This window comes from Petromyzon marinus, chromosome 39 (assembly GCF_048934315.1).
Source record: "Petromyzon marinus isolate PM22_M1 ecotype Great Lakes invasive population chromosome 39, UKy_Petmar_22M1.pri1.0, whole genome shotgun sequence".
Classification (NCBI taxonomy): Eukaryota; Metazoa; Chordata; class Hyperoartia; order Petromyzontiformes; family Petromyzontidae; genus Petromyzon; species Petromyzon marinus.
Window position 1 is genome coordinate 4,496,142 of NC_133705.1, and position 15,879 is coordinate 4,512,020.

The 15,879-nt window shown below is 46.0% G+C and overlaps 1 protein-coding gene across 2 annotated transcripts in view; it reads left to right on the forward strand.

Annotated features, from left to right (window-relative positions):
- LOC116950559 (GDH/6PGL endoplasmic bifunctional protein-like) overlaps positions 1-15,879 on the forward strand; it is a 52,317-nt gene that overhangs the window by 18,427 nt on the left and 18,011 nt on the right. For both annotated transcript variants that reach the window (XM_032968438.2, XM_032968439.2), the window contains exons 2-4: positions 11,460-12,008; positions 12,968-13,166; positions 13,850-13,987. In XM_032968438.2, the coding sequence (XP_032824329.1) occupies positions 11,488-12,008; positions 12,968-13,166; positions 13,850-13,987 (858 nt within the window). In that variant the 5' untranslated portion in view covers positions 11,460-11,487. The remainder of the gene's footprint in view (positions 1-11,459; positions 12,009-12,967; positions 13,167-13,849; positions 13,988-15,879) is intronic.

Below are 15,879 nucleotides of genomic sequence, written 5' to 3' on the forward strand. Positions count from 1 at the left end.
GTAACTCTATGGTTCTCTGTCTCACTCTGTGAGTCTCTATGTAACTCTATGGCTCTCTGTGTCACTCTGTGAGTCTCTTTGTCACTCTATGGATCTCTGTGTCACTCTGTGAGTCTCTAACTCTATGGCTCTCTGTGTCACTCTGTGAGTCTCTTTGTCACTCTATGGATCTCTGTGTCACTGTGAGTCTCTATGTAACTCTATGGATCTCTGTGTAACTCTGTGAGTCTCTTTGTCACTCTATGGATCTCTGTGTCACTGTGAGTCTCTATGTAACTCTATGGTTCTCTGTGTCACTCTGTGATTCTCTATGTCAGTCTATGGATCTCTGTGTCACTATGTGAGTCTCTGTGTAACTCTATGGATCTCTGTGTCACTCTGTGAGTCTCTATGTAACTCTATGGCTCTCTGTGTCACTCTGTGAGTCTCTGTGTAACTCTATGGCTCTGTGTCACTCTGTGAGTCTCTTTGTCACTCTATGGCTCTCTATGTCACTCTGTGAGTCTCTTTGTCACTCTATGGATCTCTGTGTCACTGTGAGACTCTGTGTTACTCTATGGTTCTCTGTGTCACTCTGTGAGTCTCTATGTAACTCTATGGTTCTCTGTCTCACTCTGTGAGTCTCTATGTAACTCTATGGCTCTCTGTGTCACTCTGTGAGTCTCTTTGTCACTCTATGGATCTCTGTGTCACTCTGTGAGTCTCTAACTCTATGGCTCTCTGTGTCACTCTGTGAGTCTCTTTGTCACTCTATGGATCTCTGTGTCACTGTGAGTCTCTATGTAACTCTATGGATCTCTGTGTAACTCTGTGAGTCTCTTTGTCACTCTATGGATCTCTGTGTCACTGTGAGTCTCTATGTAACTCTATGGATCTCTGTGTAACTCTGTGAGTCTCTGTGTAACTCTATGGATCTCTGTGTCACTGTGAGTCTCTATGTAACTCTATGGATCTCTGTGTCACTCTGTGAGTCTCTGTGTAACTCTATGGCTCTCTGTGTCACTCTGTGAGTCTCTGTGTAACTCTATGGCTCTCTGTGTCACTCTGTGAGTCTCTGTGTAACTCTATGGCTCTCTGTGTCACGCTGTGAGTCTCTGTGTAACTCTATGGCTCTCTGTGAGTCTCTGTGTAACTCTATGGCTCTCTGTGTCACTGTTAGTCTCTGTGTAACTATATGGCTCTCTGTGTCACTCTGTGAGTCTCTATGTAACTCTATGGATCTCTGTGTAACTTTATGGATCTCTGTAACTCTATGGTTCTCAATGTAACTCTATGGATCTCTGTGTAACTCTATGGATCTTTGTATGACTCTATGGATCTCTGTGTAACTCTATGGCTCTCTGTGTAACTCTATGGATCTCTGTGTAACTCTTTGGCTCTCTATGTAACTCTATGGATCTCTGTGTAACTCTATGGATCTCTGTGTAACTCTTTGGCTCTCTATGTAACTCTATTGATCTCTGTGTAACTCTATGGATCTCTGTGTAACTCTATGGATCTCTGTGTAACTCTATGGATCTCTGTGTAACTCTTTGGCTCTCTATGTAACTCTATGGATCTCTGTGTAACTCTATGGATCTCTGTGTAACTCTGGATCTCTGTGTAACTCTATGGATCTCTGTGTAACTCTTTGGCTCTCTATGTAACTCTATGGATCTCTGCAACTCTATGGATCTCTGTGTAACTCTGTGTATCTCTGTGTAACTCTATGGATATCTGTGTAACTCTATGGATCTCTATGTAACTCTATGGATCTCTGCAATTCTATGGATCTCTACAACTTTATGTATCTCTGTGTAACTCTATGGATCTCTATGTAACTCTATGGATCTCTGTGTCACTCTTTGGATCTCTTTGTAACTCTTTGGCTCTCTGTGTAACTCTATGGATCTCTGTGTAACTCTATGGATCTCTGTGTAACTCTATGGATCTCTATGCAACTCTATGGATCTCTATGTTTTTCTATGGATGTCTCTGTAACTCTATGGATCTCTATGTAACTCTATGGATCTCTGTCTAACTCTATGGATCTCTATGCAACTTTATGGATCTCTGTGTAACTCTTTGGATCTCTATGTAACTCTATGGATCTCTGTGTAACTTTTTGGATCTCTGCGTAACTCTATGGATCTCTGTGTAACTCTATGGATCTCTGTGTAACTCTGGATCTCTGTGTAACTCTATGGATCTCTATGTAACTCTATGGATCTCTGTGTAACTCTATGGATCTCTATGTAACTCTATGGATCTCTGTGTTACTCTATGGATCTCTATGTAACTCTATGGATCTCTGTGTAACTCTGGATCTCTATGTAACTCTATGGGTCTCCATGTAACTCTATGGATCTCTGTGTAACTCTATGGATCTCTATGTAACTCTATGGATCTCTGCAATTCTATGGATCTCTACAACTTTATGTATCTCTGTGTAACTTTATGGATCTCTATGTAACTCTATGGATCTCTGCAACTCTATGGATCTCTGTGTAACTCTATGTATCTCTATGTTACTCTATGGATCTCTGTGTAACTCTATGGATCTTTATGTTTTTCTATGGATCTCTGTGTAACTCTATGGATCTCTATGTAACTCTATGGGTCTCTGTCTAACTCTATGGATCTCTATGCAACTTTATGGATCTCTGTGTAACTCTTTGGATCTCTGTGTAACTTTTTGGATCTCTGCGTAACTCTATGGATCTCTGTGTAACTCTATGGATCTCTGTGTAACTCTGGATCTCTGTGTAACTCTATGGATCTCTATGTAACTCTATGGATCTCTGTGTAACTCTATGGATATCTGCGTAACTTTATGGATCTCTATGTAACTCTATGGATCTCTGTGTAACTCTATGTATCTCTATGTAACTCTATGGGTCTCCATGTAACTCTATGGATCTCTCTGTAACTCTATGGATCTCTATGTAACTCTATGGATCTCTGCAATTCTATGGATCTCTACAACTTTATGTATCTCTGTGTAACTCTATGGATCTCTATGTAACTCTATGGATCTCTGTGTAACTCTTTGGCTCTCTATGTAACTCTATGGATCTCTGTGTAACTCTATGGATCTCTGTGTAACTCTATGGATCTCTGTGTAACTCTATGGATCTCTGTGTAACTCTTTTGCTCTCTATGTAACTCTATGGATCTCTGTGTAACTCTATGGATCTCTGTGTAACTCTATGGATCTCTGTGTAACTCTATGGATCTCTGTGTAACTCTTTGGCTCTCTATGTAACTCTATGGATCTCTGCAACTCTATGGAGATCTGTGTAACTCTGTGTATCTCTGTGTAACTCTATGGATATCTGTGTAACTCTATGGATCTCTATGTAACTCTATGGATCTCTGCAATTCTATGGATCTCTACAACTTTATGTATCTCTGTGCAACTCTATGGATCTCTATGTAACTCTATGGATCTCTGTGTCACTCTTTGGATCTCTTTGTAACTCTTTGGCTCTCTGTGTAACTCTATGGATCTCTGTGTAACTCTATGGATCTCGGTGTAACTCTATGGATCTCTATGCAACTCTATGGATCTCTATGTTTTTCTATGGATGTCTCTGTAACTCTATGGATCTCTATGTAACTCTATGGATCTCTGTCTAACTCTTTGGATCTCTATGCAACTTTATTGATCTCTGTGTAACTCTTTGGATCTCTATGTAACTCTATGGATCTCTGTGTAACTTTTTGGATCTCTGCGTAACTCTATGGATCTCTGTGTAACTCTATGGATCTCTGTGTAACTCTGGATCTCTGTGTAACTCTATGGATCTCTATGTAACTCTATGGATCTCTGTGTAACTCTATGGATCTCTATGTAACTCTATGGATCTCTGTGTAACTCTATGGATCTCTATGTAACTCTATGGATCTCTGTGTAACTCTATGGATCTCTATGTAACTCTATGGGTCTCCATGTAACTCTATGGATCTCTGTGTAACTCTATGGATTTCTATGTAACTCTATGGATCTCTGCAATTCTATGGATCTCTACAACTTTATGTATCTCTGTGTAACTCTATGGATCTCTATGTAACTCTATGGATCTCTGCAACTCTATGGATCTCTGTGTAACTCTATGTATCTCTGTGTTACTCTATGGATCTCTGTGTAACTCTATGGATCTTTATGTTTTTCTATGGATCTCTGTGTAACTCTATGGATCTCTATGTAACTCTATGGGTCTCTGTCTAACTCTATGGATCTCTATGCAACTTTATGGATCTCTGTGTAACTCTTTGGATCTCTATGTAACTCTATGGATCTCTGCAATTCTATGGATCTCTACAACTTTATGTATCTCTGTGTAACTCTATGGATCTCTATGTAACTCTATGGATCTCTGCAACTCTATGGATCTCTGTGTAACTCTATGTATCTCTGTGTTACTCTATGGATCTCTATGTAACTCTATGGGTCTCCATGTAACTCTATGGATCTCTGTGTAACTCTATGGATGTCTATGTAACTCTATGGATCTCTGCAATTCTATGGATCTCTACAACTTCATGTATCTCTGTGTAACTCTATGGATCTCTATGTAACTCTATGGATCTCTGCAACTCTATGGATCTCTGTGTAACTTTATGTATCTCTGTGTTACTCTATGGATCTCTGTGTAACTCTATGGATCTTTATGTTTTTCTATGGATCTCTGTGTAACTCTATGGATCTCTATGTAACTCTATGGGTCTCTGTCTAACTCTATGGATCTCTATGCAACTTTATGGATCTCTGTGTAACTCTTTGGATCTCTGTGTAACTTTTTGGATCTCTGCGTAACTCTATGGATCTCTGTGTAACTCTATGGATCTCTGTGTAACTCTGGATCTCTGTGTAACTCTATGGATCTCTATGTAACTCTATGGATCTCTGTGAAACTCTATGGATATCTGCGTAACTTTATGGATCTCTATGTAACTCTATGGATCTCTGTGTAACTCTATGTATCTCTATGTAACTCTATGGGTCTCCATGTAACTCTATGGATCTCTCTGTAACTCTATGGATCTCTATGTAACTCTATGGATCTCTGCAATTCTATGGATCTCTACAACTGTATGTATCTCTGTGTAACTCTATGGATCTCTATGTAACTCTATGGATCTCTGTGTAACTCTTTGGCTCTCTATGTAACTCTATGGATCTCTGTGTAACTCTATGGATCTCTGTGTAACTCTATGGACCTCTGTGTAACTCTATGGATCTCTGTGTAACTCTTTGGCTCTCTATGTAACTCTATGGATCTCTGTGTAACTCTATGGATCTCTGTGTAACTCTATGGATCTCTGTGTAACTCTTTGGCTCTCTATGTAACTCTATGGATCTTTGCAACTCTATGGAGATCTGTGTACCTCTGTGTATCTCTGTGTAACTCTATGGATATCTGTGTAACTCTATGGATCTCTATGTAACTCTATGGATCTCTGCAATTCTATGGATCTCTACAACTTTATGTATCTCTGTGTAACTCTATGGATCTCTATGTAACTCTATGGATCTCTGTGTAACTCTATGGATCTCTATGCAACTCTATGGATCTCTATGTTTTTCTATGGATGTCTCTGTAACTCTATAGATCTCTATGTAACTCTATGGATCTCTGTCTAACTCTATGGATCTCTATGCAACTTTATGGATCTCTGTGTAACTCTTTGAATCTCTATGTAACTCTATGGATCTCTGTGCAACTTTTTGGATCTCTGCGTAACTCTATGGATCTCTGTGTAACTCTATGGATCTCTGTGTAACTCTGGATCTCTGTGTAACTCTATGGATCTCTATGTAACTCTATGGATCTCTGTGTAACTCTATGGATCTCTATGTAACTCTATGGATCTCTGTGTAACTCTATGGATCTCTATGTAACTCTATGGATCTCTGTGTAACTCTGTGGATCTCTATGTAACTCTATGGGTCTCCATGTAACTCTATGGATCTCTGTGTAACTCTATGGATCTCTATGTAACTCTATGGATCTCTGCAATTCTATGGATCTCTACAACTTTATGTATCTCTGTGTAACTCTATGGATCTCTATGTAACTCTATGGATTTCTGCAACTCTATGGATCTCTGTGTAACTCTATGTATCTCTGTGTTACTCTATGGATCTTTGTGTAACTCTATGGATCTTTATGTTTTTCTATGGATCTCTGTGTAACTCTATGGATCTCTATGTAACTCTATGGGTCTCTGTCTAACTCTATGGATCTCTATGCAACTTTATGGATATCTGTGTAACTCTTTGGATCTCTGTGTAACTTTTTGGATCTCTGCGTAACTCTATGGATCTCTGTGTAACTCTATGGATCTCTGTGTAACTCTGGATCTCTGTGTAACTCTATGGATCTCTATGTTACTCTATGGATCTCTGTGTAACTCTATGGATATCTGCGTAACTTTATGGATCTCTATGTAACTCTATGGATCTCTGTGTAACTCTATGTATCTCTATGTAACTCTATGGGTCTCCATGTAACTCTATGGATCTCTCTGTAACTCTATGGATCTCTATGTAATTCTATGGATCTCTGCAATTCTATGGATCTCTACAACTTTATGTATCTCTGTGTAAGTCTATGGATCTCTATGTAACTCTATGGATCACTTCAACTCTATGCATCTCTGTGTAACTCTGTGTATCTCTGTGTAACTATGGATATCTGTGTAACTCTATGGATCTCTATGTAACTCTATGGATCTCTGCAATTCTATGGATCTCTACAACTTTATGTATCTCTGTGTAACTCTATGGATCTCTATGTAACTCTATGGATCTCTGCAACTCTATGGATCTCTGTGTAACTCTATGTATCTCTGTGTAACTCTATGGATCTCTGTGTAACTTTATGGATCTTTATGTTTTTCTATGGATCTCTGTGTAACTCTATCGATCTCTATGTAACTCTATGGATCTCTGTCTAACTCTATTGATCTCTATGCAACTTTATGGATCTCTGTGTAACTCTTTGGATCTCTGTGTAACTTTTTGGATCTCTGCGTAACTCTATGGATCTCTGTGTAACTCTATGGATCTCTGTGTAACTTTGGATCTCTGTGTAACTCTATGGATCTCTATGTAACTCTATGGATCTCTGTGTAACTCTATGGATATCTGCGTAACTTTATGGATCTCTATGTAACTCTATGGATCTCTGTGTAACTCTATGTATCTCTATGTAACTCTATGGGTCTCCATGTAACTCTATGGATCTCGCTGTAACTCTATGGATCTCTATGTAACTCTATGGATCTCTGCAATTCTATGGATCTCTACAACTTTATGTATCTCTGTGTAACTCTATGGATCTCTATGTAACTCTATGGATCTCTGCAACTCTATGGATCTCTGTGTAACTCTATGTATCTCTGTGGAACTCTATGGATCTCTGTGTACCTCTATGGATCTCTATGTAACTCTATTGATCTCTGCAACTCTATGGATCTCTGCAACTCTATGGATCTCTGTGTAACTTTTTGGATCTCTCTGCAACTCTATGGATCTCTGTGTAACTCTGGATCTCTGCAACTCTATGGATCTCTTTGTAACTCTGTGTAACTGCAGTGTCCTGTAACTGCCGCCACTGCTGACGGTGTATGGCTGTGGTCTTCCTTGCAGTAGGCCTATGCCCGAAACGTCACCTCTTACACGTTTTACTTTTCAAGGCCGCACAGCTCATAACACAATCTGCTGGCCACAAGTGAAATGCCTTTCCGAAGCTTGGGAATTGAAGATGCAATTTTAACTTATATACAGTGGCCTTCGTTTCAGAAGGCCATTCGAACACCGATTTGTTCGAACACAGAATTAATTTTCCCCATAAGAATGAATGTAAATGACATTAATTGGTTCCAGACACAAGAAATATCTCATTATAAAGCATTTTTTACACGAGGCTTACAGTAATTACACACATAAAATCATACAACAAAAACAAGAAACAATAAATAAATGGATTGAATGAATAAATAGTGTATATGGAAATAAATGAAATAATGAACATTGAACTTCACTTTACCTCTTCTTTGGTTCTTTCGGTAAAGTCACGTAGAATGAGAATAAAATAATAAATTGATAAAATAAAATAACACAATAATATTCTCTCGACGTTTCGTCCACAACACAAGCGGCCTTCATCAGGTGGAGGGATGAGACTGTCTGGTAGGACAGCGCTGGAGTGAAAGAGCCACGTTCAGATCACGACCTTTAAGTTGTGTCAGAAGAAACAAAGCGCCTTGACAAAGGAATTAGCATAGGATTTTCTCATTCTACGTGACTTTACCAAAAGAACCAAAGAAGATGAATCCTTGCAGTCACGAAAGCTTTAAATCGAAATTCACTTTACCTGTAGTAAGGAGATTTGATGGCTCGAGTGGAAGGTGGTGAGGAGGCGGAGGTGGTAAAACCTTTGTCTGGGCAAGCGTCGTGCACGCTGTTGACCATGCGCGCCTAAGCCGTAGAAGTTCTTTCAAGTCGCGATTGCCCATTCGACGTCCGAATTTCGTTCGGTTTCCGGGGCAAAAAATGTTCGGGAATATCGTTCGAACACCGATTTGTTCGAATTCTACTGTACCTTATTTATTTAAGGACGCCAGGGTGGCTATGAGATGTTAACTACGTCGCCTGGTACACAGGAGGTCGGCGGTTCGATCCCGACCCTGACGTCTACTGCTGCTGTATATTTGGAGTTTGCGTGTCTCTCTCTCTCCCCGTGGTCACGTGGATTTTTTCTCCGGGTGCTCCGGTTTTTCCCTCCACAAACACGCGCTTAGGCTATTTAGATTATTTTGTGCTGCTATAAATGTCCAAATGATAGGCCACTCTGTTGAGCTGTCATTTGTTGCCAGGTTGCTTCTGAAAAATAAGTTAAAACCTCAGTGGGCTTTGCCTGGCAGGATGGGGATGGTGTAGTGTTGTATTTGTTGGTGTTTGGGTGATTTTCTTTGGTTCTTACGGTAAAGTCACGTGGTTCTTTCGTGACTTCACCGAAAGAACCAAAGAAGATGAATCCTTGCAGTCACGAAAGCTTTGAATCGAAATTTAGGTGATTTGTTTGCATTTCTTGTACTTTGCACTCCTATCCTGTTTGTGTTACTGTTTGTTGTTGTAACGTTCTTACCCCGTGCCCCTATGGGACATCTGTGAAAAAGAGCTTCATAGCTCATCGGATTCTTCCTGCAGTATAAATGAATGTGATTCTGAACCACAACACCTCGTCAAGGAGCAGAGACTATAGTCACGTGAACTCTGCTCATCCTCGCAGCAGCAGCAGCGGCAGTGGCTTTTGTCTAAGGCATCAAACAAACGCGGTGGTCACTGCATCATCATCATCGCGCGGTGCTTCCAGACCCACTTCTGCAGTCGTCTGGAACGTCTCTTTTCTTCCCGTATTTTAGGAAGCAACCATTGAACTACGCACTTTTAAATCATCCAGATAACAAACAAAAAACCACGAATTTCTTTGTAGAACTGCTTGTTGTTGTGTTCGGTTCTGTTGGCCCTTTCCCCTGCGCCTCCGATTTAGCACGGTCGGCTATGGAGGGCACGAAAGAAGTTTTAATGCGCGTGCGTACACGTACAGCGTGCGACTGATGGGTGTGTTGAGTTTTCTTGAATTTAACCAGGGCCAAGCTGCCTGTCGACGGGTGTTTTTTTTTCCGTTGAGATTTTGTGTTGCGATTGGCGACCTTTATTTTGGTGTCAGATGATAGCTCCCCCCCCCCCCCCCCCCCCGCTGAGACTTGTCATCCCATGCGAGTCACTTCCTGTACAGGTGAAAGAAGACTATGGCCCTTTTCTTTATCCACTAGGAAGGATCTCTATTCCACGTCACGGGTCCACACCTTGCTTCTCATATTCTTGGTACTTTCGGTAAAGTCACCACGTCGAAGGGAAACAATAAAATAATAAAAATATAAAACAATAAAATTCTCACGACGTTTCGACTGCAGCACAAGCAATCATCATCAGGTGTGAAAACCACAGCAAGAACATTTTCTTGCTGTGGTTTTCACATCTGATGATGAAACGTCGTGAGAATTTTATTGTTTTATATTTTTATTATTTTATTGTGTCCTTTCTACGTGACTTTACCGAAAGAACTAAGATTATGAATCCCTGCAGTCACGAAAGCTATAAAATCAAAATGTAAAAACCTTCCTTCTCGTTCTCTCTCCCGCAAAGCCCCGGAATCCGCCTCCCGCTCCCTCTGTTAACCGCTTCCGGGCTCCGCACCTCGTCGCACCTCGTCTCCACCAATCTTCATCTTCTCTAACCCTCATCTAGCCTCACCGTCTGACCTGATGCTCACCCAACCCTCCAGCTCTTTTCCATTTTCAATGTTCCGGCCAATCCTCTTGCTCTCGTGTGGGACAAGCACTACACAGGGACTCCTCTACTTACGAATGAGTTCGGTTCCAGAGGTCCTGTTCGTTAGTCGATTTGTTCGTAAGTGTAGTGTTCTTCACGGAGGCACACACTTGACTTGGACGCAACACGTTTATTACACAGCCCAACAGGGTTAACTGCATAAACTTACACACGCTAACTAGACCCCAACAGGGTAGCTGCATAACCGGGCCAGTCAGTAACATCCTGACTGACCCACGATGCCGAGCGGAGGCCGAAGATCGGAGAGACGTGGCGCCGAGGGTTGATTCCAGAGAACAGCCACGAACGCTCCTGGCACTGCCCAATTATGCTCCTGGGCGTGGCCTCGCTCCGCCCTCGGCCACGCCCCCTTCGGGATCTTTCCCAAAGGGGGCGTGGCCTCGCTCCACCTTCGGCCACGCCCCCTTCGGGATCTTTCCCAAAGGGGGCGTGGCCTCGCTCCGCCCTCGGCCACGCCTCTTTGGGATCTTTCCCGAAGGATCACGTGTCCCTCAAGCCCGCTACCCTGTCCGGGTCACGTGCCCTCTCGGGTTCACCCAGACTACCCCGTCCTCACTTGCCCTCTCTCAGGCCGTCACCAGGACTATGCCCCCTAGGGCCTGCTCGCATGCCGTACTCACTCTGGCCCCCGTGAGAGGTTCCAGACGCACAGTAGCACTCTTGTGACAGTGGCTGGCGCTAACACCATCGCGACACCATTAACCTCACTACACAAGTACAACTTTACTCCTGACGATTCCAAACACGCTGTATGGCATGTACACTAAACATGGGGAATGGCTTTAAAAGTTGTCAAATCTCCTGTAGATGTAGATGCCACTGGTTCTTCACGTTCTGCAGACGTAGATGCCACCGCCGCCATCTATTGCGTGGCCGTTGAACTTGCGACTCTCGGTCTGAACAGGCATCTGGACATATGGACAGGTTTTTTCGTATCTATAAAAGTTTCTAAGTCGAAAATTCATAAGTAAAGTAGTCGCTCTGTATTTTACTCGGCATGGCTCCATTTAGATTCATCGCTGCCCCCTTGTGATCCCCTTTATTGAACCAGGTGACATCCCGGGTGAAACTTGTCGCGGATGAACAAAACCAAGAGGGAAATAACATCGAGGCGAGGACCGACATCTGGAAGCAAAGGAGGAGGAGGGGGACGAGGAGGTGACAACAGAGCAGCAGCGGCAGCATCAGGAAGAGGAGGAACAGGAGGTGGAGGAGGAGACGCCATCGTCACCACAATGGCGCGTTTACCGGGGGCGGCCGTGCGATGGCTGCTCGTGACCTTCGCCCTGCGCCCCCCTGTGCTGACCCAGGGCGGTCACTACAGCGTGGTGTTGCTGGGCGCCACGGGGGACCTGGCACGCCGCCACCTGTGGCCGGCGCTCTTCAGCGTCTACGCCCAGCGGGCGAGCGTGCCGGCACCGCCACCACGAGGAGGAGGAGGGGGAGACGATGGCGGGGGGTGGCGGCGAGACACGTTCTCGTTCCACGGCGCGGCGCGAGCGGAACCCGCGGAGGGGCGGCCCGCGATGTTCAGCGCGTTGGGGCCGGGGCGGCTACGGTGCCCGCGGAGGGTGGCTCCGGCGCTGTGCGGCGTCCTGAGGTCCCTCCGTCGTTCGCCCGCTCTATCGCTCGCCCGCTCGATCGCTCGATCGCTCTTCCGCTCGCTCAACCGCTCGCCCGTTCGCTCGCTCGCTCCCATTGCTCGCCCCCGCTCGCCTACTCCCTGTGTCACTCGCCTGCTCCATCGCTCGATCGCTCCAATACTCGCCCACTCGCTCGCTTGCTCTCTTCCCTGCTCGATCGCTCGCCCACTCCCTCGCTTGCTCGATCGCTCGATCACTCGCCCTCTCAATTGCCCAATCGCCCGCTCGATCGTTCGCCCGCTCGCTCGTGTTCCTCTCCGTTCACTTGTTCACCCGTTCCTGCTGTATGTTGCTTATTCTAATCGTTGAGTCCCTTCTTTGTTTGTTAACACTTCACAACCCGTGCTGGAGACGTTAACGGGTTGGCTGTGTTAACACGGGTAGCTCTGTTAACGCGTTGGCTGCGTTAACGCGTGTGGCTGTGTTAACGCGTGTGGATGTGTTAACGCGTGTGGCTGTGTTAACGCGTGTGGCTGTGTTAACATGTGGCTGTGTTAACGTGTGGCTGTGTTAACGTGTGGCTGTGTTAACGTGTGGCTGTGTTAACGCGTGTGGCTGTGTTAACGCGTGTGGCTGCGTTAGCGCGTGTGGCTGTGTTAACGTGTGAATGCGTTAACGCGTGTGGATGTGTTAACGCGTGTGGCTGTGTTAACGCGTGTGGCTGCGTTAACGCGTTGGCTACGTTAACGTGTGTTGCTGATGCTGACGATGTTGCTGATGATGACGATGCTGCTGACAATGATGATGCTGACGAAGATGATGTTGCTGACAATGGTGATGACGATGCTGACGATGCTGACAATGTTTCTGACGATGTTGCTGATGATGCCGCTGACGACGATGCTGACAATGTTTACTGATGATGACGACGTTGCTGATGATGCTGCTGACGACGATGCTGATGATGTTGCTGCAGGCATCAGTTTGTGATGCTCACCTCGTACCACCGCCTGTCGACGGAGGGCGACTTCCTATCGCTGTGCCGGGACTTCCTGTCGGCGCGGGCTGAGGAGGAGGGCCTCGTGGAGAACGGGCGGCTCTTCTACCTGTCGGTGCCGCCGCACGCCTATCCCGGCATCGTCGCCCGCCTCCACAGGCACTGCCGCCCGCCACAGGTGAGACCGCGGGTGGACGGCGAGTGAGAGGATTCATGGTGAGAGAGGAGGGGCGGACAGGTGAGACGTAGGTAGACGGGTGAGGTGATTGATGTTGATTGATGGTGATGGTGATGGAGGGGTGGACAGGTGAGATGAAGGGGTGCGCCTGCTGCGTGTACAGGCCAGCACATTACTACATGGCTAAAAATGCACGTGTGTAAAAAATGCACGTGTGTGCACGTGTGTGCATGTTGGGGAGCGGTAGTGTAGCGGTTAGCACGCTGCGCTACGAACATGGCAACGACAAATTCGATTCCCGATCACGGCCACCACCAGTGACGATTATTTGGTGGTGAGACATCGTTCGTGTGCCTTGCCAGACTTTATAGGTGCTGCTCTGTAACAGCACTTGCCCCAAAAGCCTGTTAAGGCTGTTCGGGGAACCTTTATCTTTGTTTCTGCATGTATGTGGGAAGTGTTAGCGTAGCGGTCAGCACACTGCACTATGAATCCGTCAAACCCAGTTCGATTCCGGTGCAGTGCATAAACATCACCACTGGGGAGACAAAGGCGGCGGGGCGTGGTGTTGGCCACCCACCCCCTAGGCCTTTGCAGGCGTTTCTCGCCTACAGCGCTGGCCCCAACGGTCCGTTTCGGCTGTGCGGGTTGACGTTCGCGCGCGCGTGCGTGCGTGCACCCAGCCCGGCGCGTGGCTGCGCGTGCTGCTGGAGAAGCCGTTTGGACGGGACCTGGCGTCGTCGCGGGAGCTCGCGGCGTCGCTCGCCGGCTCGCTGCGCCACGGCGAGCTCCACCTCGTCGACCACTACCTCGCCAAGCCGGTGCGCAACTCCGCCTCGCCGCACCCGGGGGGCGGACCGGTCCATCCGACGGTGTCGTCGACCCGGTTACCCTTTTAGTGGTTTACGCGTGTGGTTGTTGAGGTCTACGTGTGTGGATGTTGAGGTCTACGTGGTTGTTGAGGTCTACGCGTGTGGTTGTTGAGGTCTACGTGTGTGGTTGTTGGGGTCTACGTGTGTGGTTGTTGTGGTCTACGTGTGTGGTTGTTGAGGTCTACGTGTGTGGTTGTTGAGGTCTACGCGTGTGGTTGTTGAGGTCTACGTGTGTGGTTGTTGAGGTCTACGTGTGTGGATGTTGAGGTCTACACGTGTGGTTGTTGAGGTCTACGTGTGTGGATGTTGAGGTCTACGTGGTTGTTGAGGTCTACGCGTGTGGTTGTTGAGGTCTACGTGTATGGTTGTTGAGGTCTACGTATGTGGTTGTTGAGGTCTACGTGTGTGGTTGTTGAGGTCTACGTGTGTGGTTGTTGAGGTCTACGCGTGTGGTTGTTGAGGTCTACGTGTGTGGTTGTTGTGGTCTACGTGTGTGGTTGTTGAGGTCTACGCGTGTGGTTGTTGAGGTCTACGCGTGTGGTTGTTGAGGTCTCGTGTGTGGTTGTTGAGGTCTAAGTGTGTGGTTGTTGTGGTCTACATGTGTGGTTGTTGAGGCCTACGTGTGTGGTTGTTGAGGTCTACGCGTGTGGTTGTTGAGGTCTACGTGTGTGGTTGTTGAGGTCTACGCGTGTGGTTGTTGAGGTCTACGTGGTTGTTGAGGTCTACATGTGTGGTTGTTGAGGTCTATGTGTGTGGTTGTTGAGGTCTACGTGTGTGGTTGTTGAGGTCTCGTGTGTGGTTGTTGAGGCCTACGTGTGTGATTGTTGAGGTCTACGTGTGTGGTTGTTGAGGTCTACGCGTGTGGTTGTTGAGGTCTACGTGTGTGGTTGTTGAGGTCTATGTGTGTGGTTGTTGAGGTCTACGTGGTTGTTGAGGTCTATGCGTGTGGTTGTTGAGGTCTATGTGTGTGGTTGTTGAGGTCTACGTGGTTGTTGAGGTCTACGCGTGTGGTTGTTGAGGTCTACGTGTGTGATTGTTGAGGTCTACGCGTGTGGTTGTTGAGGTCTAAGTGTGTGGTTGTTGAGGTCTACGTGTGTGGTTGTTGAGGTCTACGCGTGTGGTTGTTGAAGTCTACGCATGTGGATGTTGAGGTCTACGTGTGTGGTTGTTGAGGTCTACGTGTGTGATTGTTGAGGTCTCGTGTGTGGTTGTTGAGGTCTACGCGTGTGGTTGTTGAGGTCTACGTGTGTGGTTGTTGAGGTCTACGTGTGTGGTTGTTGAGGTCTACGTGTGTGGTTGTTGAGGTCTACGCGTGTGGTTGTTGAGGTCTTTGCGTGTGGTTGTTGTGGTCTACGTGTGTGGTTGTTGTGGTTTACGCGTGTGGTTGTTGTGGTCTACGTGTGTGGTTGTTGAGGTCTACGTGTGTGGTTGTTGAGGTCTACGTGTGTGGTTGTTGAGGTCTGTGTGTGTGGTTGTTGTGGTTTGCGCGTGTCGTTGCGTTCGGACATGTGCTCGTGGGTGTGCCGATGTGCGGTTGCCGATGTGTGCGTGGATGTGTGGTTGTCGTGTGGTTGTGATTGTATGTGTTATTGTATAGTTAATGCGTGGTTGTGTTAGTGTGTGTGATAGTGTGTGGGGAGCGATAGTGTAGCGGTTAGCGCGCTGCGCTATGAACCTGGCGACCCGGGTTCGATTCCCGCTCACGGTCAACACCACCAGTGACGATTATTTGAATCGGTCCCGGGCCTCCCCTAGGTCGACTCAGCCTCAAATGAGTACCTGGTGTGGTGTGTAAACATTACCACTTGGGAGACAAAGGTGGTCGGGCGTGGTGCTGGCCA